We start from the raw sequence: 27690 nt of genomic DNA, 5'->3' as shown, positions 1-27690 counted from the left end.
GCTTAAATGTTTAACATCATCTTCATCTCTACAACCTATTAGATAAGTTTGATTTTACAGATCTCCCATTTATATACAAAACAGTAGTTAGTGAATGGAACTAATAATTATATAATTATTATATTAGGCTCTTGACTGATTGCCTTCTCATGGCACTCAGGCAAGTGTAAAAATATAAAGTCAAATAAAGACTGCTTTATTTTTCAGGGCCATAATGAAGTGCATCTTCTTAACAATACGATTTTCTGTGCCACATGGGGCAAATCAAAATCTATGGTACTCTGTGCCATAGTTCAGAAGCCACAAAGCAGCTCCCTGTGTGAAAGGACAGGAACAAGAAGATGGGGAACAAACCCTAGGAGTTTTAAAACAATTAGATTATTTTAGTTTTATGTTCTCACATTTCTCTAGGTCCTGAGAGCAACCTAACCGAGTTGGACTAGACATCCCCTAGAGGTCTCTTCCACAGTGTATTATTCTGCGATCCGTGGTCATAGCAATAAAGAATGGCTGTATTTAAATACTTCTTTTAGAGATGTTTCTGGGGTCATTTTTGAATCGGAAACTTCCACTACCTTTGGGAATGTCATACCTACACACTCTTAGGCATGAACTGATGCTTACTCTATAAACCCAATTTTTCCACTTCCATTGCAATATGCTGGTAATAAACACTGAAAAAAAAATTGTACTCAAATTTTTTATTAGCTCAGAACAGTTTACACTCTACGAGATCTGTGATACACAATAAAACCCATGTGCCAGAAATCCTTTTTATGTAGTACAAATTGAAGGGAACCATTCTACCAGTGCATCAGATGTTTCCAAAAATAGAAGTCTAGCGACAAGTGATGCAAGCATGAAACAGGAATACTAAACAGCATGCAATGCTTTAAAAGGTTACAAAGCCTACATTACTTTACAAAAAATTCACAAACTATACTGAGGCATCCAAAATCTATTTTTAATCTTGCAAGTGTAAAGAACAGTCCAACACTTTAGAATTATTTCAAATGCTGCTAACGCTTTGGATACTTTCTTGTATTTCAGAGCCAGATCCTACAGTATCAGTTCCAGGGCGGTTTACTGACTGCAGTCTACTTTGGTCTCCTCTTGCTCCATCATTCGGAATTGCTGTTTCATTTGCTCTAGGGATGTATTTCTTTGAGGAACTATTTTTGCTTTTTTCACCAGAAGCATCACTGGATATTCTGCTACCATTACTTTTAATATGTACACTGGAATCAGAAAAAGAATGAAGACTGGTAATGAAATGCCTTGCTGAGTGATGTCCTTTTGCCTGTTCATTTTGTTTGACTCTCATCTCAGAGAATGTTGGAGTACTATTTCGAGGCTTATCCTCTTTATTTTGGTTAATTGCTTGAGCTTCATCTTCCCTCCATGAGCCTGGATGGTACTGTTGCCCAGCAGTCTGGAGTTCTTGTATTTCTCTAAGAGCAGAGAAGGTATTATTCACAACCATCTGGGACTGAAATGTGCCAGGAAGAGAAACTTGGATGTCCCCAGCTCTGTTCTGAAATAAGAGATTCCAATGAAGATACTGATGCAACTACAGAAAAAACCAATCCAGTCCTACTAAAATCTGCATAGCAAAGTAAACTCTTTACATAATATAGAAAAGATTCAGAGATAATAGCAATCACACAAGATTTATTACCTTTCAAAGCAAGCAAGTTTCAGAAGATTGCTAGGGTGATAATGACACTGAGTAGGCATATTACAGTTTCACATCCAGCCTGAGCTTTATACTGGAGAAATGCATCAGTTAATACTGAAGTCGCCAAAGCCTAATCATGTCTATCATTCTGAAATGCCTGCAATTCATTACGTTTGCTCACAGGTCACAGTAGTGTGGTCACAATAGTCTATCCCACAATACCTAGCTGCTGCAAGAATCCAAACTAACCAATACTAAGAAATAAGTGTGAGAGTGGTATAACTGTTAGTTGAAGCTTTTTGTAATCATCCTTTGCCATGTATACTTAAACATTTAGCATTCAGGCTTCTAAATGTAGCTGAATTAGAAAAACAATGATTCAAACAAACCGCATGAACAAGTTAATGTCACAGTGAGAAAAGTCCATCAGCTGAAAACACTGTGGCAAGCCAAACTATAACAAATGTCAAAGAACCTATAATGAGAATTGCTCTATTACTCTGAGTAATTTTAGCAAATTCAAACTACAGAACTGGAAATCGCTTTTCACACCATTAAAAAAACCAACAACACTTTTTACAATCGTGTTTTAGAAGCTTACGGTGCTCTTGAAGAATTTGGAACACTTAATGGGGAAGACATTGGGTATAAGAAACATACTGGAACACAGAATAATTCCTAGCAGGACAGTTGGATAACGCTGTAGGCTGCCAGAACCTAAATTTTTAATTGCCTTAAAAACTTAAGCCTGTTCTTTTCTTTTTTTTTTTTTTTTTTTTTTTCTTAAGGGAAGTTGAGTCTCCCTTGAAAAATCCAGAAGGTTTTCTATTTATTGACTTCAGAGTAGAACTAAAACCTTACGTTGCTAATAGTGCAAATTTGTAGTTGTCTGAAATTCACAGAGAAATCTGACAGGACTGGACATACACACTGCAATTACTTAAAAGAAAATTCACGCTTTTCAATAGGCATATTGTACTACCCTGTACTATAAGACTAAGTATTTTTAAACCACTATGCATTATTAAATGTTTCTAAAAAACCAAGTCATGCTATTTTTCCATTTTTAATGGATGCATACCACTAATGGAACTTCATATTTCAGAATAAGAAACAACATAATTACCACCAATACTTTCTTTAGTACATTACAAAATACTATGGTTTCTGTTCCAAATGGTAATCATTTAAAAAGCTTACATTAATCACTGAATTACTATGATCTGTATAAATACAGCTACAGCAAAAGACCTCACTAAATAACTTCCTGGATCATTTGGCAATCATTACTTTCAGTCAGAGGGGGATAACAGCTGAAAAGTACATTAAATAGCATCAACAAGTACATTGCCACTAGCATTCCCTCTATAGACTTACTTTGCTATTCTGGATATGTTCTTGTCTTTCTTCTTCAAAAGACTTCTCCTTTAGCATGTTACCAGGCTTACTGACAGTAGAATTCATTTGTGGACGCCCCAAAAGACCAAAATCTGACTGGTCTATCCCAGCTAATACAGCAAGTTGTCCAAGTCTGTAAAATAAAGTTTAAGAGAAAATGACACAAAAAATTCTTAGCCCATGAAGACCTAAACATTCAAAACCAGAAGAAGAAACAAAATCTGTTTGAAGCTTTAAAGACAGTTTTTCCATTATTTTCTGAAAAGCCCAAAAGAGCTTAATAAAGGTGAAAAAAGTAGCCAAAGATATTTTCCCATCTTTGCACAAATTAGCCTGCAGGTTCAAAACTGTCAGTCTTCACTCAGTGTTATGAGACTAAGAATGAAGTTCTCCCAGTTAGCATTGATCTCAGAGCAGGATGCTGGCAAGCAGATTCCCTGTCAGGCAGCACAGCCTAAAACCCTGTCATTCAAGCAGATTGGTGCACATCTCCCAAACTAGCATAATCTCTAACAGGCAAATCCAATTAAATGCTTCACAAATACAGTCATGTTGTTTCACCTGCCAGCTTACAAGTTAGCCAAACCTATCACTTGGGTGTTTTAAGCCTCAATAAGAAGTGAGAAGTTGCAGCCATCAACTGATAGCACAACATATTATATATACAAGCTTATTGAGAAGAGCAGCCTTAGGGATTGGGATTCTCTGTCTTTCAAAGCAGCTCCCTATTATCATGAATAGATGCAGGGCCCATCTGAAAAATTTGGGTTTTGTGTCATGTAAAAGCATTTTTCCCCTCTAAAGTTTTAAATTCATTCTTAAAGTAACGGCAGCTCTACCAATTGATTGGCACAAAATTAGAACACAGTCTCAGGGTAAACTTTACATTAAGTTACATTATTCCACTTTGGAGGTGGATGGAAGCAGGAGACAGGGAGGGTAAATAAAATCTTTTGTGGTCTTCTCTGAATATGCAGAGTAGACTACAATATATTTTCATCATTCCTTTGTTCTCCTGGATGAGATTGCCATGCCTGGCTACATAAGCTTTACAAAATAGGTTTAAGAACTTAAGCTGAAATTCTTTGACAAATGGCAAGGATGAACCATCCTCTGAGAAACTGCAGATACAGTGGTAGAGCCTTACAACAAACTGTCATCAATATTCTCTAAAATATTTCAAGTAATAATAAATAATCCAGAATTTAAGTACAGAGGCCAGATTCATCCATCTAGATTTCTGTACTTCAATTAGTAAAAGCGGGCCCAAGGCAACAGGACACTGTGAAGCCAGTTCAACTGCATTTTGAGCCTTTCATATCATCACAAAAGCCATAGGTGATGCAATAAAGACTTAGAAACATGCTTTAATAGAAGCTTTCTTCTCCTTTGGAATGGGCTTCTTGAAAGCCTTTCCCAAGGCCAGACACATGAATTCAGCTGGACAGTGCTTGGATCATGTTTTTCCCACTGAGGAAAGACTGAAAAGTAGGTACACAGTTAATTTTTCTTCCTTTGTTCTTTGCAAGTACAGTCCTAGAGATCTGTGGGGAGAAGGCAGCATATTTCATTGGGAGGATAATTTTGGAAAGAGATCTCAACAGAAACAGTAAGACTTAAGTAAAGTGACAACCTACCCAGCATCTTTAAGGAGATCTAAAAAAGCATGAAACTTTTGGAAAGAGTTCTCAATGCTGCCTAGAACACCTTCATCTTCCAAAATCATGTTGGTTACTGACTGTGCATGAAGAACATCAGAGAGGGAGGTATTTAGATTCCTTAATCTTGCATTTTCAATTTCCAGCTATGGGGGGAAAAAAAGAAAAAAAAATATTCAGGGCACTGTTATATTGAGCTTGGTGCAGTTTTGTTTACCCACAGCTGCAATTCTATGCTACCATAATGAAATTGCTGCAGGCAGTCAAAACTGCTGGCTCAGCACTGTCTTCACTATGTACAGTGTTGCAGAGTAAGTGCAAGCAAAAAATTAGCTTTCATATCACGTTATTTTGCATGTATTATATGACACATTAACACCAAATAATTTATTTTACTAGTAAAAAACCTTAATGAAGGCCAATGCTGTCCTTAGATTCACCCGTCTGTATCAGAGGAAATGCATACTACTGTATCTTACCCCTGCATAATGCATCCCAAAATTGAAAGTTTAAGATGATCCAATTTTTCTCCACATTGACCATTAATCAAATCAATGACAAACTGAAAATTGAATGATAACTGTAAGACATACAGGATTTTGTGTTTGTGGGAAACATTACATAGGACAATCATTTTAGATTACAGCTATGCAATCACTGCTACCACAGACTTGCTTTCTTTCATCTTTTATGAGAGAACAAAAAACCTATAGATCTCTGTAGTGCACTGTAGCTGTTAAACTAGCACCAAAATGAACAATTTTAGAGATTACTGCTACTTCATTTATCCCTTCTCCTGAGACAAGGCACTAGGTCCAAGCAGTCTAGCATGAGAGAAAGATTTCTTGCAGTGGGTGTTTAGCCTAAAAACCGTTTAAGTATTCAAACAACAGATACCCAGCAGAGCCCACTGGTGCACTTGACATTACAGGAGGACGGGGATGGCAGCACTGGAGGACTACAATGAACCTTGTAGAGTGCACACTCCTTTGTGGATATACTCTCCCTGTACTGTGGGGCACCACTTCTTCCTCAAGTTCCAAAGGGTACCACCACTTTCATTCCACTCCAGATCACATCCAAGAACCAAATGCATTCATTTACACCATCTTACACTTAACTCTATTACAAGAAATTCTACTTATTGATGCAAAAGGATCTTTTTGATCCAGGTCAGCAACAATGGATGGAGGGGAAATGGACCTCACAATTTAACTGTGACAAGTTATTAGTTTGGTGCCATTGTAATGCAAAACTGCACTTCACAACAACTGATGGCTATGGCCAACATACTGTGTAGAAAGCCATCTGACATTTTTATTGCCTGCAGAAACAAAACTTAAAGATCAAAGGGACAGAATAAGGCAAATTCAACAACAGTTGCAACAAACAGCTTTTCAGTGCAAGCCACCATAAAGAAGGTGGGAGACCTCAAAGAACTACCCATCTGCTGCAAACTGCAAACAGATTTAATCACTTTCTCAAGAAAAGCAAACATAAGGATGCCCCGGATCATAAGTAATGATGAATGAAACACATTTAAAGAGTAGCTTGACCCAGAGTTCAAGGCTCTGGAATAGTATCAGGAGAACAAACACACGTTACCTAACACAAATTTCATCATTGCCCTTAGGCTAGTAAATGATCCATGCGACTTTGAACTGAAACTCTGGAAGCTATCACATTAGAGGTCATTGATAATTACTCCTAATTAAGCAAGTGGATAGTTTGACTGGTGCCTCCTTCAAAAGTAAATGATACTTAACTATTAATCATCTTACCTCCATTATCCGCTCCTCAGCCTTTATTCTGGCTCTTTGTTCTTCCTTTAATTTTTCCATGCATTCTTCCAGCTCCAACTATCATGACAGAGATAAACCATCATGAAATTTATAGCAAAATGTCAGATCAACATGCAATATTATACAAATACTTAACATGTCCAATTAAGAACTAGCACATGGCATTCCAAGCAATAACATATCTTCTACAAAAATACATGACAGAGGTCTACCAGTACATAACTCTAGGATCCAAAAAATTAACACAGGAAAGTGGAAATAAGTGTGATGGACTTAACAGATTTGTAATATACCAACAGATAACTCGAGATTATAGCACAAATCTCTTGGGCCTATGACATTACCATCAGGAATGTACATTCTTCTCTACTTCCCTCTTCTTCCCCTTTGTCTTTTAACTAGATACATCTACCTCATCAAAAACACAAATTAGGCTCTAAAAAAAAAAAATCCTTAGTAGAGTAGCCATATCTAGATTTTCAGAATGTATTTTTCATCCAGGATTTTATTCCTTATTACACTAGTAAGAAAACAAAATTCTGAACCACAAGAACTGTACTGTTTCCAACTGGTTTCACTTGGTTCTTCAAGAGAAAAAGTTTTTCACAGTCCCAAGCTGTTTGAGTGAGTTAAACAGCTTAGTGCTGAATTAACAACAAAACATCCAAACAATCTAACAAAACAACCCAAACATTAACAAACCCCCAAACATCTAGTCTTATTCATGAAATCCTAGACTTGTATTTTAACAAGTATTAACTTGTATTTAACAAGTATTATATATTATTATAAGTATTATATATTAACTTATAATTATAATATATATTATAACTTATAATTATAATTATATAAGTATTATAAGTATTATATATTAACAAGTATTTAACTTGTATTTTAGTTCTAAGTAGTGAATTTCTCAGTTTCTGTGAATAGCAGTCAGGATTTGATAAGCAATCACCATGTTTTCTCATATGATAGCAGTGCATTATCATCTTTAATTACAGCACCTGAAGTGGAAGAACAAATAGGAATTTTTTTCTTGCATGCCTTAAGAGAGTCTTCTGGTTTCCAAAACTGTAAAAATTATCAAGCTGCTCTATTTTTCAGGGGGTAAGCCATATGAATTAACAGTGTACAAAGCATCTTCATTTCTCTATACACCTTGCATACAGGCACATATATGTAACACTGCTAACACTGTAAAAAGCAGGACACTGCTTTTTGTACACAGCTAGAGCAGTTCCTCAAGTAAGCTTCCCCACTCAAGCAGATCTGCAGTAAGAGCTGTTTAATGATAGCACCTAAGCCCAACTAACGCAGATACAAAGGGTCCTCCACTTCCCCTCTCATATTATCAGCCAGAGACTTCTGCCACCCCAGTTCTGGAATGCAATCAATCACATAAGCCAATGTTAGTCATTATGATGGCTGAAAGCTAACATGGAAAAGTATCACATAATCACAGACCGGTTGAGGTTGGAAGTGACCTTTGGATGTCATCCGGTGCAACCCCCTGCTCAAGCAGGGCTGCCTACAATAAGCTGCCCAGGACCATGTCTAGATGGTTTTTTAATCTCTCTTAAAAAGGGAGACTCCACAACTTCTCTAGGCAACCTGTGCCAATGCTCCATCACCCTCACAGTGAAAAAGTATTTCCTGATGCTCAGGAGGAACCTCCGGTGTTTCAGCTTGTGCCCACTGCCTCTCGTCCTGTCACCAGGCACCAGAGAAAAAAGCCTTTGCACCCTCCCTTCAGGTATCCATATGCATTAATATGATCCCTCCTGAGTCTTCTCTGCTCCAGGCTGAACAGTACCAGCTCTCTCAGCCTCTCCTCGCAAGAGAGATGCTACAGTCCCTTAACCATCCTTGTGCCTCTTTGTTGGACTCTCTCCAGTATGTCCATGTATCAGTTGTACTAGTGAGACCAGAACCAGACCCACCACTCCAGGTGTGGTCTCACGAGCACTGAAGACAGGGGAAGGATCAATCACCTCCCTCCACCTGCTGTCAACACTCCTCTTAATGCAGCCCAGGATACCATTCGCTTTCTTTGCTGCAAGAGCACATTGCTGGCTCACGTTCAACTTGGTGTCCACCGTGACCCCCAGGGCCCTTTCTGCAACAGTGCTTTCCAGATGGTCTGTCCTCAGCATATATTTGTGTATGGGGTTTTCTTTCCCAGGTGCAGGACTTGCACTTCTTATTGAACAACATGAGTTTTCTCCACATTAGCAAGTTGAATCAACTTGCCTTATGATCAGATAAACATGAAAAAATACTAGAGAGACAAAGACTGAAGCTAGAAATGGAAAAGCACAAAGGGACAGAGCAGAAATAGACTTCACAATTCAATTGTGACAAGTTGTTAGTTTGGTTCTGACATAATGTGAAACTGCGCTTTGCATCAATGGAACAAAAAAGGGCAAGTGAGGGACAGAAACAGATCATGACTGCTTAAACAGTGCTGTCAGATATGCAACAATGGCCTAAAAAAAGTATTTTTATTTTCAAATTCAGAAAGTCAGGAAAACCTGGACCTTTACAAGCACAGGAAATTTAGAACTGCTTTTGGGGTAGGTTTCTAAAATTTGTAGTTTTGCCTCCCAGGAAGATCAAATTAATCACAAATTATCCCTTCCTTGCAGTTACTCTATATGTAATACTACAGGTAACACTGACAACATAGGTCGATGTAACAACCCTTTCCCAAAGCACAAAAACACACTCTGCCTCTGCAGTGTGTCCTGAAAGTAACAGGAATGAAAGTAACATTCCTCTCCAAACACCAAGCATAAATACATCAAGTATTTCAGTTTCCTGAAAGCACCATACTTGTTGCATACAAGTTTTTGGCGCAATATGCATGTGACATGGAATTCCATGGTTCTAGACACAATGCTTTTGATGAATGCGTTGAGGCCACTGCACAGCACAATGTCAAGCTATTACACACAAAGAGTAATATGAAATCACCTACAAAGAAGAAAGCAGCTATACAACTTTAAGCCCAGCAACATGTGAAAACCTTGAAAATCTTTCCAAATAAAAGTGCTAGAGAGAAAAAAGGTAGACCTAAAGAAGAAGTATGCATCAACTGAAAAAAAGGGCAGGTAGTTAGTTATGCAGTATTCGTACAGTCCTTTTGCCTTCCACGGTAACTCTAAGCCACCCTAACTCTCCCACTACATATAGATAAGCAACAAGTTAAGTTTCAACTTCACTTTGCCTACATAAAGACAGCTGTATGGTGTTTATATTTATATACATAAACAGTTCATTCACCCAGTGCAATGCTCTATACCAAGCACCACCAAAACCAGAGTGACTATAGGTCTTATTTCTAGCAGTATTCATTTGGCAGCAGTGCAGATTCTCCAAACAAAATTCAAATCCTAACATTTAAGAAACAACCCTCTGCCTGAGGGTGTTACTTTGTAATAGTGCTAGATTATCTCAGCAGTGTTACTGAGCAACTGAAACAGACCCTTTGTTTTCCCTTCCTTTTATAAGAACCATCCCTGACAAGACATTTGCAGCAATAGTCAGTCTTGCTACTGCTAGTTTTTCAGAACTATCAAATAAGTAGAGGGAATAATAAAAAGCAAAAGAAAGCAGTTTGTTACCAAGCTCAATTACAAAATAGAGAGCTTTAACACACTTTCAGTTATTTTCTTTTATTTTTACACAACAATCATTACAGTATTTTAGCTCTTGGAAACAACACTGAATTACATTTATAAAGAAAATACTTGGAAATACTACAGCCAGTAACATCGACCAAAAGATTTGTGAACCATGATTCAAGACTAGAACAGAGAAACTACACATATTGCAGCTGTGTGTATTAAGTGAAGTTCTTTCTTATTATGGCCCTGATGTGGCAATATGCTTAGAGTGTACACATCTCCATTAGAACTATTCAGAGACTAGAAATCCAGTGCATATTTGATACACATATTTTGAAATGGAAGAAAGTGTCACATAATGCAGGATAATTAAAAGTTATTCAGAAATCCTACTCCATGACTGGTTATTAGCTTAATCATAATTTTCTGAATAAAACATGGTTTAATTGATATAATTTGCCTTTATGGAGTTCAAGGCACAGAACATGCTTCTTACCTGTAATTGTTGATACTTTGTTACATTAATCTTATCTAGCGATTTTGCCAAATCAGGGTGATGGATAACATCACCTAAATCTTCTGTGTCTTCAGTTTCAGATGTAGAAGCGCTTTCTACTGTCACTTTCACAGGCATACCTGTCTAATCAGATCAGAAAACACACCCACTCACAGCATTACACTATGCAATAGAAATTCAAAGATTAAATAGTAGCAAAAGCTTAATTTAGATGCAATCGTTTCCCAGAGCCCCTTACAATGCATACATATTGTCTAGCTATGCAATTTTGAAATAAACAATGAAAAAAAATATCACATCTGTGCATATATCTGGTACATGTGGCAAGGATTTGGTGGCAGTGGGGGCTGCTTCCAGCCGACTCCGACCGACTCACCGCAGGACAGGGCTGGGCCCCACAGCCAACGGACAGGCCTATTTCAGAAAGGGTGAAAAACTGCAGATAGGCAGAAGAAAAGGGAAGTAAAAGAGCGAGAAATAGCAGAGGAAACCACAGGCTCAGAGGAGGAGGGGGACACCCAAGCTCCAGCCCAGGAAAGACCCATGTCAGAGCAGAGGGGTGGGCCGGAGAAGCTGCCACCCGTGGACAGCCTGTGCCAGAGCAGGTTTTCCCCAAGGGACTGCAGTGGAAGTGGAAGCCCACACCAGAGCAAGGGATAAGTGTGCTGGCTTCAGCAACCATCAGGCCCTTCTGTAAACCAATTTAATTCATTAGTACACACTAACACACTTCTCCAGCTTTTCTCTGGTGGGTGGGGTTGGGGGGTAAGGGGGAGATGGAAATCAGATGTAAAGGAGAGGGAAGAAAGAGAGGATTTTTTTTTTCCCCTGCTGGTATGTTTACTATAGCAGTTCAAAGATGGGTGCAAACAACAAGTATGTAGTCCAGAAGCAAAAGGAGGAAAGAGAGGAAGAGGGAAGCAGAACATTTCAGAGAAAAACGCTGTTAGTTCTCCTTATTGCCTGTGGAGGGATTGTGCCTATAATCCAACCCATCTTGCTTATAAGGCTAAGAAACAGAAATGGGAGTAAACTAAGTATCAGAGAAGTTTCAACCAAATGCTGATGTAAACTATTATTTTGCATTTCTGTGAGGGTGAAATTTAAAAAGCGTGTCCCAGTCTAACTTTCAGAAAAGAAGACTCTGTTGAGAACACTTCCACCTTTTTTCAGGCATTCATCTACCAAATAAACCATCATATGAGAGAAAGAGTACCTGAATCTTCACTGGTAATTCTTCAGTACTATCCACTGGCCCCCCTCTAAAGTTAGAAAAAAACACTTTTGAGAAAAGTAATTTTATAATGACACCATTGCTACTTCCATTTCCAAACAGAGGATTCTAGGATAGGTGAAGCAGCAAGAGTAAAAGCTGAAGTATCAGACACTGCACTATATACCCTTAACACTCATTACATTCTCACTTTGTTCTATTAGTACTCCTGATTAATCATAAATTAAAGCAACATTAATAATTTACTAAGCAAGATGCCTATTAAAGTTATTACGAGAATTTGGTGTTCAGCACTTTGAAAAACAAGTTTAATAAAAACAGTTATGATAGACCATTAAGTATTTTGTTGTTTAAATATTTATACAGCCTCCATTTTGAGAGGCTATGGTCTAGGGAATGCCTTAAGAAAAAAAAAAACACAAAACAAAAATTCTTTCAAAAGGAAGCATGATAATATGATGGCTTCCATGTGTAACAATTTTTTTTTTATTTTACTTTACGAGGCTTAGATGATCACAATAATTATGTTGGCATTGGGGGAGACAGAGCAGAAAGAAGAAGTGGGAAAAATACCTAGGAACCTTGAATTGGATGCCAAATCAACTATACTAGAAGCTTACAAAATTAAATTGCATCTTCAGCTATAACTCTGATAAATCATTTTAGATTTTAGATAAATCTAAAGAGAACAAGCAAACAAGGTGTGTTTGGTAGTGGGGTTGTTTTATTCAACACCTGAATATTCCTATGGCCATCAAACTATATCTTTTTGTATGTTTTAAAAACTTACTGGAATAAAATTTATGTGACAACCTCAAAAATTATATAAACAGAAAAAATTATGGATGCAATATGAAATTCTGTGTGCAATGTTCAAATATGTATTATAAAAAAAAAAACACTTCTCTCTACTACATTTATCATGCAGGTTTTATGCTTTAATATTTTCCCTCATACTATGAAAACCTCACCTGCATCTCTTTGCACGTTCTGCAGTCCGCCAAGGAAGGAAGCCTTTTGTGCCGGGTGGTAGTGGCTTTGGTGCGTAACTGTCTTTCACAGACATATTTTTTTTCCCAGGACTTACAGACTTTTTAGACAGTAATCCTATATTGGACAACAAAAAGAGGAAAAAAGAGAATTCATTATACATAGTTATTTACATATAAATTCACAGTTTACTGTTCATAAGTAAAATCTCCTATGTAATAAAAGGGACTGTAGGAAACCAGATTATTTTTGCTAAAGTGTTCAAAAACTTATTTTGCCCCGCTCCTCAAAAAGAGGGGTGGACAACTTATCTGCTTGCAATTATAAACTGGTATACTTAGCTGCTATGTTACGTTGATGTAAGTAAGTCATACTGTTATTCAAAAAAGGAAGCAAAGTTTTGTAGCTAAAGACATTTATTCACATTACTAATTTCAGATACCTAACTCCATTGTCTCAAGCAGGAGCTCAGACAGTCCACGTAGACAGTAAGGCTATCTATGTGCTTTAAATTGCCCTCTAGTGGCTTCAGTGTGAAGAACGCTTGTTTTATAACCGGCAAAAAAATTGAAGCTAAAGCCAGTACTCAGGTTGATCGCTTCTACAGAACACCAGCAGTATCTTCACTTGAGAGGTATAACAATGAAAAGTCATGTTCACTAGTCCAGTCTTTTCTTGTTGTTTAATCATACACTAGCACTCAAAGTACATTCAGAATAAATACCTAGAGTGGATGACCACTCTACCCCAACTTCTGTACAAGTCAGAAACTAACAAGCCTAAAACACTGTTCACTTAGTATTTCATACAGGTAAACTAGTGAGAACTCACGTTATTGTTTCTTCAAGATCAATAAAACAAGTAATTCTGTTATGATATATAAATGCATAACTGTGGTAATGGGATTCCAAATTTCAGGTCGTTCTCAACCAGTACATAGGACAGAGTAATCTTCACCTCCTGACTCCCCCCCCCCTTTAAAAAAAAAACAAAAACAAAAAAACCACACAAACAAACCAAAAACCACCACAACTGTATTTAAGTCAGGCATTTTCTTCTTCCATCACTCTGATCACCACAATTTATTTGCACAAAGACTTCAATTTGATTTATGCTTACCCCTCTACTTCCAGATAACTGGAGCAAAGATGAAAGACAGCCAAACATACTACAGTGAAATTTTTAGTAACTTACTGAAAAATATTTAGCGTATTGCAGCTATCAGTACTTAATTATAAATATTCAAGAAACATGTTATTTTAAACATACTATTTATAATAGGTTTATATGAAGTTAAAAAAATATAATAATCTTAGAACATTTTGTACATCAGTAAAAAAAATGCATGCTTGTTTGTCCTGGCAGAGGACAGTCTGCTACAGAAAGGTTACAACATTACTTACTACCACCAAGCTTCCTAGAAGTGAAAGTTAGTGGAGAGGATGTACTCAGAATAAATACATGCAATGCTTCCACATACTTAAGTCAGCATATCCTACCATTTTTCCAGCCACATATCTAGCAGCAGTAAAAAGATCAAGTTTCCTGCAGAAACCACTGATGGTAGAAGACCCATTACTGAATTAAGAATAAATGGAATTTTTTTTGGAAGACAAGTATTCTGCATGAATGACATTTAGACACATCGTGTATTTTATAATTAAAGCTCGTAAACACTGAAATAGTATTTTGTAGACAAAATTTACTATAGTCAGAGAAAATAAAGACAGCATTACCAATACGAATAGTAGCTTTTCCTTTTCGACCACTTCCTAGGACAATAGTTCTTTTCCTTGGTCTAGTTTTCAAAGCATCCTTGGAAGATGGAGATGTCAGCCACTTATACTGGAGAATTTTTTTTAAGGAAAGACAAATTATTTTAGTAACTGATATTTAAAGAGGTGCTAATTTAAGACTAGAGGGTGTTTTTGACAGATATATAGAGAACACTGCTAGTTACAGAAAGCTTAATAATAAACTGTAAAATTAAGGAAAAACAAAAATCCCACAAAGCCCCAATTCAAACACAGATTCAATGCGAGTCTGGGTGCTACATTACCAGAAAGTGTTCCCAGAACACCACTGTAATATCCCATCCAATATTTTCCTTTCTCCTGTGCAACACACTTCTCCTTTTATAGTAAAAAAAAATGGCATCAACCCTATAAAAAGGAAACTCTGGCTTTTGCTCTTCATTCTCAGAAAGCTGGCTTGCTAGGAATGACTGGCTCAGGCCAAAGTTCTCCAGAGTAATAAAAGCTTTCCTAATATGATTTTCATTTACCAATAAAGCTAGTATTTTTAAAAATACAAAGTTTAATTTTCACTGCCTGTAATGAAAAATCCATCCTTAGACAGTAAAAGCCTCCAAACTAAAATTAAGACTTAGTGATAATCAAAGGCAATTCCTGTAATTCATTTCCTTGCATCAACAACTCTATTCTTAATGGTTCCCCTTTAGCCAATACAAGTTTTATTATTCCAGGTAGATATTCTTATTTTTCAGTGTGCATCAAGCTATAGTTAGTACAAAGTCTAGTGTTGAAGCAGCTGTCAAAGAAAATGCAGTTGATATTAACGCAAAGCTTATCTCAGATGGCCCTAAAGCCCACATCAGTGTACTAGGAACAGTATACCAAAGTTATTCCCACCTAATGCACAGGGAAGATTAATATGCCATTACTGTGCTAAAACTAACCAAGTTTAGCCCAAGTTTATCATTGGCAAGAAAAGCTTCTAAAAAAAAAAAAAAACACACAACCTTAGGACTCAAATAATCCTTGTAAAAGTTTTGCTGAGTATACAGCTGGATCTAGTCCCTGAGACAAATGAACTGATCATTTCAAACAAAAAAACAGAGTAAAATTAAATTTTACTTCTTAAGTAAACTTCTCAGAGCAAGAGTATCTTCATTTTGGTTTACTAAACACATAAAAAAAGCAGATATATTACGTTAAATCTAAAGTTCATTTAGCCCAGTAGCCTGCCTCTTGTCTAGGTGCCTGCCGCTGTTGTACAACATCTAAACATAAAGACAGCAAACATATTAAGACAGAGTTTAAAAATGACTAAGTTCTTGAGCTGAGACTATGAAGGCAACTTGTTTTATAGACACCTTCAGTGGATTTTTCCTTTAAGGTATTCAGTCTCTCTCAGAATCTACACAAACTTTCACCACCGCCTAAGTGGTGGTGAAACCTTAACCTACAACCCACTATAACTACACAGTGCTGGCTAGGATAATACAACTTTCCTCTGTTCTAGCTGCCCACCAAATTTAAAGGCATCGATTAGCAGTAGGCAGTTCTTCTTGCAAACTTGAAAACCCAACCCAAAAGGCAAGCACCTCCATACTATTGAAAAGCAAACAGAAACAACCAGTTATTATGCAGAACAGGATGAAGGGCTGCTGTGACTGATACCCAGTAAGCAAGTGGCAACAGTACATTACAGGCTATCCATGGCAGCCAAGACATGATCTTTTGTAGTCGTGATGGTTTGTTATTACAAGGCCATTCAAAAGCCCACCAAACTTCTCTTTGTACAGCAACACAGCAGCACCTTACTATATTTTCTGCATAAGCAAAACCATAGAGTTGACACAACAGGTGCCATGGTGAGATGGTACAGAATGCAGCTCTGCCACTTCTCAGATACATGCAAATTTGATGCTTTACTGAGTTTTACTCATGACAATTATGACAGTTAGCTTTTGGTAGGATAAAAAGCTGAAATCAGAGGCAGGTGAAACTGGATGCAACTCTTTAGTTATCTCTCTGTGGGTGAGATATGGTATGAGTTAGATCACTTGCTGCAAGAGTAACTGATATATTCATTTCACACAGAAAATTACATCTTACACCTTGTGTTCAAGAAGCCTCTAGACATAGGCTAAACATAGTCCAATCTACTCTTCATTTTCTATCAATATGAAATCCAGCAACTAACATAGGTAAAAGAAATAAAAAATCCCTACTAAATTAAATAATTTCAAAGATAGATATCCATGTTTTCTCCACTACAAAAAATGGACCAGCACATCCTTTTAAAGCCTCACAGGTTTGGAGGCAGTATGCAGATGATAAAAGGAAACAATCTAGATGTTGACTATGTTCTGTCTCACAATCTTAAGTCACAAGAAACAAACATTGCTTCTTTAAATTTGTAAACTTAGTCTATAATGGATCCTCTGTAAAAAAAAATCATGGAAAATCTGAAAAATAAGTGAAATTTTTGTATTAAGTGAAAACCTGTTAAAAAACTAACCAGAGTGTTAGTTACATCCAGAATTTAGAATATGTCATTAGGACTTTCACAAATACACTCAAATTATTTCTGCTTGTGTTACTTTTTTTAATCATAGAGCTGAATTTTGACTATTAACAGAATGAAGAAACAGTCCTCGCAGTTCTTTCTGCAATGGAGCTTAATGACCAACTGTCTGTCTTCATTAACACCTCTGACAATTTACTAATATATTCCCTGAGTTTTGAATCCTAAAAAAACCCAACAAACTAAAACCAAAAAAAACCCTCAAAACAACACGCCACTAACACCCACATACAACAGAACAAAACCCCACATTGCTAACTTTCAACATAGAGCACGTCAAGACACTACCTCAAAGAAACTCAACTCGTTTTCTCTTCATAATATTCAGGCTTCTGTAACTGAGCTCAAAACCAATTGTAAATCCTAGATTAGGGTAGTAAATGTTTCCGTTTCAAAAGAATATCAACCTCAACATTAAATGTTTGTATTTATCTTGCTAAACAGGTGGATTATCCCTTTCTGGGTGTCTGCCCAGTTCCCATGATAAAAAGCAAGTGTTATTTACAACAACCTACTCACGGAGCTTATGAAAAAAATGGACCTAGGCCGCTTTTATTTGTGGAAGAAGCAAAGTTAGTTAGCAAACTGGCGGTCAGTCCTTTTGCATGCATATTGTTAAAAAGGTATGAAGAATTACTAGCTTCACCACTAAGACTTTAGATACTGCACTGCCTGGATAAATATAAAACAAATGCCTTGAGTGTTCTTTTAGTATATGGGAGATTTCCCAGACAGTTGCTTGTTTTCACAGTTCGGCTTTCCGATCATCTTGAGAATCTCCAGGCAGATGCTATTTTCATGTGATCCCTGCAACATTTTGAAAGTGTTGGTTGCCTCTGCCAAGGAAAAACAGTACTCCTTCACAACCAACCTCAATTTCTCCAAAAAAGCCTTTAAGATTGAAGTGGGGAATTGTATTAATCCTCAAGGAATTCTACACAAAAACTTCTCCGTTTATTAGATACTCCCTACAGATCCACAGCTCTGACTTTTAAGCTTTTTCAAAACAAAAACACCAGTAAGTTCTAGAACAAGAACTGGGATTGTTGCAGCTCTGAAAACAACAAAAGTACACTCAGGTATTTGCTGTCTCCTTTGGGAACTGAATCCGATTTCTGTGTTATAAACAAAAGACTCAATATTTAAACAGTATATCTAGTCATAAATAGTCCAGATATTCAGTTTATGCACATTACTGTAAACTCTCTGTGGACTATTAGATAAAGATAGCAAGTACTGTACTTTAAATAAACTCTAGTTTCTTAGATAGTTAGCATTGGAAAGGATAGTCTTGAGTAACTTAAAAAAATTTTAACTATGTTAATTATTGACAAAAAATAAGTTTCAAAATAAATTAAGTTTTAAATTTTAAATTGTTATTTCCTTTACTTTCTAATGAAAAGTTATTATTACTGTGTTAACAACACACGTCTTAGAAAGCCTTCAGGCAGTTCAGCAGCAATATTTGCTTAACATTCTAAATAATGCCCAAGTACACACACGTTTCCATTTTTCTTTCCATTCAATGGATATCCTGGTTTTATTATACGTTACATATAAATTACATGAGAAATCATGCAAAATGCCCAATACAATATCATGTTGCTACTAGTGTTTTTAGTTTTTCCTTTCATAGTGGTTTTTTGTTTGTTTTTTAAACTGCTTAAGAGTCAGGCTTCCATTTATAACTAGAATAGCTATTTTAGATTTATTCTGAACAAAGTTCTCCTTAAAAAAAAAATAATAAAATGCAATAGCAGATACTAAGAAAACCCCAAACTCTGTCCAAAATGCCTAACACATACCTCCGAATTGGCACTATTTCCATTCATAACAACTCTTTCAATAATGTTTTTCATCATAACGTGATCTAGAATGAATTAAGATATCTTATTAAGAATTTCCTGTATGAGACAAGTATTTACGCAAACAAACAGATCATTGAATAAGCAGTACACAATACCTACCCTGCTCCCTTCCCCCATTTTAACAATGGTTAGCAAAATACTGTTGCAGATTTTTTCCTTAAAAAGGGTTTATTTCCCCCCCCAAGTAATTTGGGGGGGGGGCGCAGAGAGGAACCAACAACAAACAAACTACAGCCACAAAGATGACAAAGGTAGATAGATACAGATACATACCAATCAATGGATTTTTTCTTATGTCAAGTACTACTAGCGTTGTATTAGTTTGAAGAGCATCTAATAATGACCTTGCTCCTTCACTGGATATTCCACACTGCTGCAAATCAAGTGCTGAAATGTTTAAGGAGGTAAAAAAAATAATATTCAGTGTGGTAACCTGTAGTCAATATCTAATAGAATCCACACCTGCTGAAAACCTCCATTTCATAAAACATGAAGCATGAGAAAAGAGGACACGGCAATAACAGTCATATATAAAACCAAGAATACCACTTCCGGAGAAGAAAACTAGAAATTTAAATCAGTATTATAGATCAACATTAAGAAATATCCACTAAACAACTGCAAAGGATGGAATATAAAAACAGTGATGGTTAAATCACTGTTCTTGACAATTCCTAGTAGTGTAATATTCCTAGGCACCAATAAATTCAATTACCCATGGTAACATCAGATGTATAAACTCACAACTTAGGTTTAAAAAGTCTGAGGCAATGCTTCTACAAGTTCATTGCTTGCATACATCAGTAAGTTACGTGGTTACCATGAAATAGTACTATCAGGCTTTGTCATTTATTTCATGTTGTACATGCACAGTATTACAGACTGGTTGAGGTTGGAAGAGATCTCTGTAGGTCATCTTGCCAAATCACCCCTGCTCAAGCAGGATCACTTAAAGTCAGTTGCCCCATACCATGTCCAGACAGCTCTTAAACACCTCCAAGGACGAAGACTCTACAATAACTGTGGGCAACCTGCGTCAGTGTTTGGTCACCCTCACTGTAAGAAAGTGTTTCTGATGTTTGGGAGGAACCTCCAGTGTTTCAGTCTGTGCCTACTTCCTTTTGCCCTGTCACCAGGCACCACTGGAAAGAGTTAGCTCCACCTTCCTTACACTCTCCCTTCAGATACACCTTGAAAAGACCCACCCTGAGCTTTCTATTCTCCAGGCTAAACAGTCTCAGCTTCCTCAGCATTTCCTGAAATGAGAGTTGCTCTAGTCCCTTCATCATCTTGTGGCCCTTTGCCGGACTCCCTCCAGTAGCTCCAGCTCTCTCCTGCACAGGGAAGCCTAAGTGTGGCCTCACCAGTTCCAAGCAGAGGGGAAGAATCACCTCCCTCAACCTGCTTGCAAGTCTTTGCCTAAGGCAGCCCAGGATACCATTTGCCGCCGTTGTCACAAAGGCACTTGGGCTGGCTTATGGTCAGCTTGTTGTTCACAAGGATCTCCAGGACTCTTTCTGCAAAGCTGCTTTCCAGCCACACAGCGCCCAGCATGTTCTGGTGCATGGAATTATTCCTGCCCAGGTGTAGGACTTTGCAATTCCTTTTGTTTAATTTCATGAGATTCCCGTCAGCCCATTTCTTAATCCTGTTGTCCCTCTGGATGGCAGCACATCCCCACCTTCCCAGGGATCCAGGTAAGGCTGACTGGCCTGTAGTTTCCTAGGTCCTTCTTCTCAGCCTTCCTGAAGATAGGAGTGACATTTGCTATCTTCCAGTCCTCAGGCATCCTTCCCAATCACCACAACCCTTCAAAGATTATTGACAGTGGCCTCTAAATGACATCAGCCAGCTCTTGTAGAGGCATCCCATCAGGGCCTATGGACTTCTGTATGTCCAGTTTGCTTAAGTATTCTCTAATCTGATCCTCTTCCATCAGTTTGCATGTTATCTGTACACCTGGGTCAAACTATAAAACAATTTCAACAGGTAAGTATATGATTCCAGAATGCTATGACTTATACCACCAACATTAGACATTTTGCACAGATATACTGTAGAAAAAATTACTTCTTGAAAATTCTAGAGGACAATACTAAATGACACAATAGTATTCGACACTTTCACAATTCAAAAGAGGAAGAGAAATGTAAATTTCTTTTGAAAAAACATTACTGTTTCCTAGTTAAATAGTTTACTCTTCTGGTTCCATTTGTTATAACTGACAATTTTAAGTTTTCTGCCTGCCTCTACTATATCTCAAGAGTCAATATTTCACAATACCTTTTAGCCAAAGGTCCTCTGCTAGGCAGTCTGCAAAGGCACTTGCTCCTCTATCTCCAACAAGCATGTTGCAGTTGAAAGTAATCCGCCTCAGGCCGGTCATATAGTCAAGGTCAGGTCTCCTGTAACGTAGGCTTTCAGCCCAAGCTTCACCATGTCTTTTCATGGCCTGGTGCTTTGCAAACAAAGAAACTGTTACCAAGTGCAAAGGCAAAGCCGTTATTGATTACAAGATGACCACTGGTTATCTTTCTAACTGATGTTTCATGGCTTGAGTGCTCATATGAGAAACACAGTTATACCATTTCTGCGTTCAAGAAATACAAGTCATTTTTAAACATTACAATTAAATCATGTTTGTTCTGATCATCTAATTTGCAATGCAAATTATTAAATATGGCTACAAAACATTACCTTCTTCTGGCACACAGACACTTTCAACACATCTTGAATAGGAAATACACACTAGGAAATGATGTGCTTTCATGTAAAACAATGTTAATGTTAATTAGAATACTGTACTTGTCACAAGCTTACTAATCAGTTAATTAGTAGCTTCTAAACTAAACTCAATTATTCTTACCCATTGCTTAAGAATATTTAAGACATTTTTCAAAATTTGTGACAATGAAAGAAGCATTCCCCAAAACAGGTGTCAGGAATTTACAAACCTAATCGTCATTTAAAGAAAATACTTAAGTCTGAAGTGTTATTTAACTGATGTTTACTAAGAAATACCATATTTAAATCCCACATCAGTAAACTAAGTGTGGGAAAGTAATGGAAGATTGGCAAGGAGGACTGTAAATACGCTCAAGTGACTCGCATGTGGGGTGCTGGAAAACACATATTACACTAATTGTTGCTTAGTTTTGTGCGCTCAACAAGTAGAACATCTGCACTTAGATAACATAGGCCTGGGATGGACTCAGGGGCACCTTATCAAACACGCCTGAGATTCCTACCCTGCTGTTGAAGAGATCAAAGCACAGCGGAAAACTCTGCCTACCAGAATCCTTGAAATACAGGCCCAAACAGCAAGTGGGAGCTCTCTTGCTCTCTCACTCCCTTGCTAACAAGGACTCTCTTGCTAATAAGGACTCTCGCTCTGCGATACCTGCATCCCCTGCTTGCCTGCCTCTGCCCAGGTGCTGCTTCAGAGGTTCCCCGATCCATGAGATACTGAGATTAGATTTGTTCTTTGCCCTTAATCCATGGTTTTGTGGTTGTTCCTGCGTCCTGCCTGCATCGGCTCCACACTAAACTACTTTTGGCATACAAAGTCACAAATTTCAGAAGGGCTATTCACATACTTAACTTCAGTATTCACATATGCTGCTCAAAAAGTGCTTTGAAAGTGGATTTAGAGCTTGAAAGTGAAAGAAAAAAACCCCAAACATATTTAAGTTCTTGAGAACATTTGATTCTAGGAAGGGAGTTTAAATTACCTTTAATACATTTGCTACATGTTCTGCCCCTCGCCATGTGAGGCTACATCCTGTGAAGTTTACACATCTGATAGTAGCTGAATTCTTTACACTCTGACAGATTGCTAAAGAAAACAAAATCATGCATGTTATCTACACACACCACAGCCAGATTATCAGAACACACTTTTCCACTGCCAAATTAGGCAGCTGAACCAGCTTTACCAGGCAAAAGCCTTGAAAAAGAACTAGTGTTGAAATACACTTTGTATTTCAAATACATATAATCTTAGAACACTTTAAATGTATCTAGCGCAAGTGTTTAGCAAAGACTATCTGACCAAGCTAGAACATATTTCATTTCAGTTTACTTCTATAAACATGACCAAATCAAGGAAGAGTTAGCCTCGAAAACATATTATGACTGTTGTTTTAAATAAAAGTATAAATATAATTATAAAGGAATATGGCTATTTATTTGCATCAAGTGAAGAAATTCAAGTCTTTAAATGTTGTTAACTCATGTACAATAAAGTGAAGATTGTTATTGTAATCACTATAGACAAATTTGAGACAGGAATGGAAATACTGAAAAACTTTTACTTATTTAAAGGACTAAAAAAAGAGAGAAGTATATTTACATGCTTTCAATTCTGAACTTACTTTCTAATCCTCCATCTCCAATTGGACAGTGGGCCAAAGAGACACTCTCCAGAGATGCAGCTGTGGCCAAGCCCTTCAGAATAAAAACAATGTTTGTTCACTGGCTTGAAAAGCAAAAATACACACAGAAAAAAGACTCAGTCACCCAAACTGCTCAGAACTCTTTGCAGGCCCTACAAGAAACTCTAGGGGTTTCAAAGGAAGGTTAAAACAAGTGAACCTTAAAGCTCAATTTAAGCAGGTCCCTTTCTTTAGCACAGGAAGAGCCGTAGCCTATGGGCAACAAGTAGCAACCTCTATCTCTAGAAGCCACTCACAAGCAAACTGGAAAGTGTTCCAACACATCTCAAAGACCCATTTTTATCTCCTTGGTGTCCCACAACTTTCCTTCTGTCATGCACATGCACAGTAGTTTCAGTCATAAGCTTAAGTTATACACCCCAAACACATGGCAGAAACGTTGCTAAGAACTTTCTAGTAAGCCTTGATGAATCAGGGCAAGGGAAGGTTATGTGATTTTGACAGGTTCAGCAAGACAAGGTTATACTAAATGTCTCAGCAGAATCATTCATGTGGTAGACAAAACAGATATCTTAGAAGAGGAACATCCTTGTCAGTGATAAATATTTATAAAATTTATTTGCTACTTCTCTACATTCTAAGGATATTTTCCATTTATTTGTATACTAATATATTCTCACCTTTGTTAAAAGTATTAGATCTCTCTCCCTCAGAAGCAAACCCTGCAGTTCTAAATTTTTTAGTACATCTGATATACTGAGACAGCCTTTGACAGCTTTGCATAGTTGGCCAGTCAAGTCTTTTGATCGAATTGCTGGAATTCTCCTTCTAAAGTAAGTTTTATATCTTTCAACACCTAGTAAACAACAGAAATTACACATCAGTAAAATCCAGTCCCTATTGACTTAAAAGCAATCATAATCACACCTTGCTTTTTTCCTGCTTTTCTTAAATAGAAATAATTCTTTAGGTATTATAATTCCTCCCCCCATGTATTCAATCACACAAAAGGTTTGTGCAACAAATTCTAACATGCATATATCAACATACTTATCTTTTAGAACTGTCACTACAAACCTGATTCTCCAAGACCCTGTTGATGAAAACTTCTTATTCCAATAGAAGTCAGAGTCTTATTATGCCTGATAGCATTCAGAAGCGGTGCCAAATCAGCAGCTTTGATTCTATCTACAATTAGATCAAGAGCACTCTGAGCCAGGTTAGCCTTCACAGCTTTCAGTGGGACAGAGCCTTGAAGAGCACATAGATGTTCATAATGTGAGTAGAAATCCAGCAAGCACTGTCTTCTTATTTTGACTGACTCAATCATTTTTTATGTGATAAATGTCTCTCTAAAATAAGGGAGGGGAAAAAAAAATATTAATTTTTTGCAATGTTATAATTGATTTTGCAACAATCTCAATTCAACATGCACACCCAAAATATGATTATGTTCATGTATATTGTACAGAATTTACATGTCTTTGATGTGGCAGCTAAAACACTGATGTCTTGTGATGCTCACTACCTGTATAAGTACAGCTGAATAAATAAGGGGGTGGGGAAAAAAACATCAAACCCTGCATTTTTATTTTCCCACACGAATAGGTATATCCAAAACACAAAAGGCCTAATGTTCAAGCACTAACTGCTGTAAAGCTCTTGTTTTTCTCTTAAAATTTAATTTTGTATTGTCAGGGTCTGCAGAATCCTGAAAGCCTTGGACACTCCCTGACCCAACATCACGGGATACAAATGACTATTCCATAAACAACTAGTTGTAAGCTTCTCTGCCACTTCAATCAAAAGCCTAAATTTTCATCATACAGAAATAACGTGTGTTTTCCTAAATATTTTTGCTATTGCATATCTTATGTACTTATCTTAGTAAATTTAAGAAAGCACTTTTCAGGCATAAGTCTTTGTTACACCTTAGTACCCATGTAACAAAACATCACTAACTCCAACTAGAATCTCTAAATTCTGCTCTGGCAGACCTATTAAGAGTAATTCATTCCACAGTCTCAATGGGAATATTTGTCAGTATATTTAGAGGACCCATTTATTTATTTATCTATTTATTTACTACTCAAGACAGCATTAAGTATCCCACATGGGATATCGAACAATCTTCACATTGCAAACATCTTTTCATATTGTTAAAGACTAGAAAGCTTCAGCTGATCAACTGAAACACTCTGATGTCAACATGGGACAAGAATTATTCGATATGTACAAGCATGCGAGGACAGTTATTTGTAAGAATGTAACTTAGAAAAAAAAAATCACATTATTAGTAATTGGATGACTGAAACAATAGTAACAGGAATAGAAACTCAAATAATAGTTCCTCTATGCAGGAGTATTTATGCGGCAGTAATGACATTTCAGCTTCAGAAAGTGACCATCAATTGTAAAGCACCACTGACTTCAGGTGATGTATCAATGCACAACATAATAGCCTTTTATCCCCAGAGCTTAGCAATATTCTTTCACAGTGGGTTTCATTACAACACCTGAACACCACACCTCTAACTGAAGTAAAGAAAGGAGCTCCTGGCTCTAGCACTGAAGTTTAACCCACTTGCAGGTAGAAAACTAATCAGACCCACAATAACTTCCAACTGAGAAACAACTATGTAAACCAGAACTCTTCTGCATGGAAGTGACTGCATCTGTCACAACCCTAGAATATCTTGAGTGGCTCTGACCATGTACACAGGGGAAAATTATTTACTATCTCTTTCAATACAGAAGCAAGAAGGCACCAGGTAATACTAACTAGTGACAAATTAAAGTTAAAAAAAAAAAAAAAAAAAAAAAAAGAAAAAGGAAACAAAAAACGTAGTAAAACCGAGAAATCCAGTTCCATGCTAAGAGTTTTTAGGAAGCTGTAAGTTTATAGCAATTCAACAAACTGGGAGGCAAAAAAACTCCATGCAAGACCACTGACCGCAGAAGCACTGGCCATGCCCTGCCCCACACCCGCAACACTCACACGGGAAGCTCCACTACAAGCTTACTCTCGGCTTACACACTTTACTAAACATGGCCTACTGGGGCTAAAGACATTTTATCTGACCTGCAAGACGACTGTATTGAAGCATATAATACAGCATCCACCTAACGTACGCAAATAAACAACTCCGGTTATAGTTAGGGTAAAACAAGGGTTTTTACGTTTCACCCGGTCAATACTGCCACCAACTCGGGGAACTACTTCAGCGCTCCGCTTCCCCAACACAGCACACCGTTACACCGGCGTGAACTGGGGACTGCGCTGCTCGCCATCACCCGCGGGGACAGGAGAGCGGCGCCCGGGGGCCGGGTGGGGGGTAAAGAGGAGGCGTAGGAGCGGCGACAGTAGCTCCCCCCGCCCCGACCGGTCCCACCCTCCCAGGAAAGGCCTCAGCCCGTCCCTGCCGACTAGGCCACCAGCCACCAGCCCCCGCCCGCTCCTCCACCGCGGCACGGGCACCACCGCGACGGAGTTACCCACTTTCGCCTCTAGCCCGAAGCCCTCGGCCCGCTGGCTACCGCCAGTCCTCACAGCAGCCGCCCGCCCCTGCACCGCTCCCCCGCCACCGCCCCAACCGCCACCACGTGGCGCGCCGCTCCGATTGGCCGCCTCCGCGACAGCCCCCCGCCTCCCACCGTTCAAAATGGCCGCGCCCAACGGCCGCTCCTCACCGCGGCAACCCGAGGGGCGGGGCATCCCGCGGCCAGCCCCGCCCCAGGCTTATCGGCTACCGGGAGGCGGCCCCCGGTCCGTCGTTGCCGGCGCCCCTCACGGCAGCAGTGAGGTTGCGGCCGGCGGCGGAGAAGCTCGCCCTCCCGCTCCCCTTCCTCCAGCCTCCTCCCGTGCGGGCGGGCGCCAGTGTCCCAGCGCAACCCCGCGGCGGGACGGGCTGCATCGCCCCTCGTCACAGGCGCCGCTTTCCCTCAGGCCAGGCAGCACCTTGCGGCTGGGCGGCCTGCCTGGCTGCCGGCCGGCGCCCCAGGAACCGGCAAGGTACGGTTGGCTGTCGTAGTCGTTACTGCCGCATTGAATGCTCCTGCGGAGGGTGGGGAAAGCGTAATGCTTTCCTTTCTCCCTCACCCCCAGGTGAGCGAAACGTGTCTGTAGAGCACTGCCGGGCTGGAGGGATCTAATGACAGCAGCGGTTTTAGAGAGAAATTGTACAGCTGAA

The 27690-nt window shown here is 38.4% G+C and overlaps 1 protein-coding gene across 1 annotated transcript; it reads right to left on the bottom strand.

Moving 5' to 3' along the window:
* Positions 1 to 688: 688 nt before the first annotated feature.
* Positions 689 to 27118, bottom strand: CEP78 (centrosomal protein 78). The gene is made up of 16 exons (XM_074166105.1): positions 27000 to 27118; positions 24578 to 24852; positions 24181 to 24356; positions 23480 to 23552; positions 22838 to 22941; positions 21390 to 21564; positions 19380 to 19493; positions 19044 to 19108; positions 14643 to 14751; positions 12888 to 13023; positions 11899 to 11944; positions 10662 to 10805; positions 6516 to 6593; positions 4714 to 4880; positions 3056 to 3209; positions 689 to 1534 (listed from the first exon to the last, which is right to left on the bottom strand). Exons 2-16 carry the CDS (start codon positions 24828 to 24830, stop codon positions 1010 to 1012), a joined length of 2319 nt encoding a protein of 772 aa, XP_074022206.1. The 5' UTR covers positions 24831 to 24852; positions 27000 to 27118; the 3' UTR covers positions 689 to 1009.
* Between the last annotated feature and the right edge of the window lie 572 nt (positions 27119 to 27690).

The sequence above is a fragment of the Numenius arquata genome, chromosome Z (assembly GCF_964106895.1).
Source record: "Numenius arquata chromosome Z, bNumArq3.hap1.1, whole genome shotgun sequence".
NCBI lineage: Eukaryota > Metazoa > Chordata > Aves > Charadriiformes > Scolopacidae > Numenius > Numenius arquata.
This window is presented reverse-complemented; position numbering and strand designations above follow the sequence as displayed.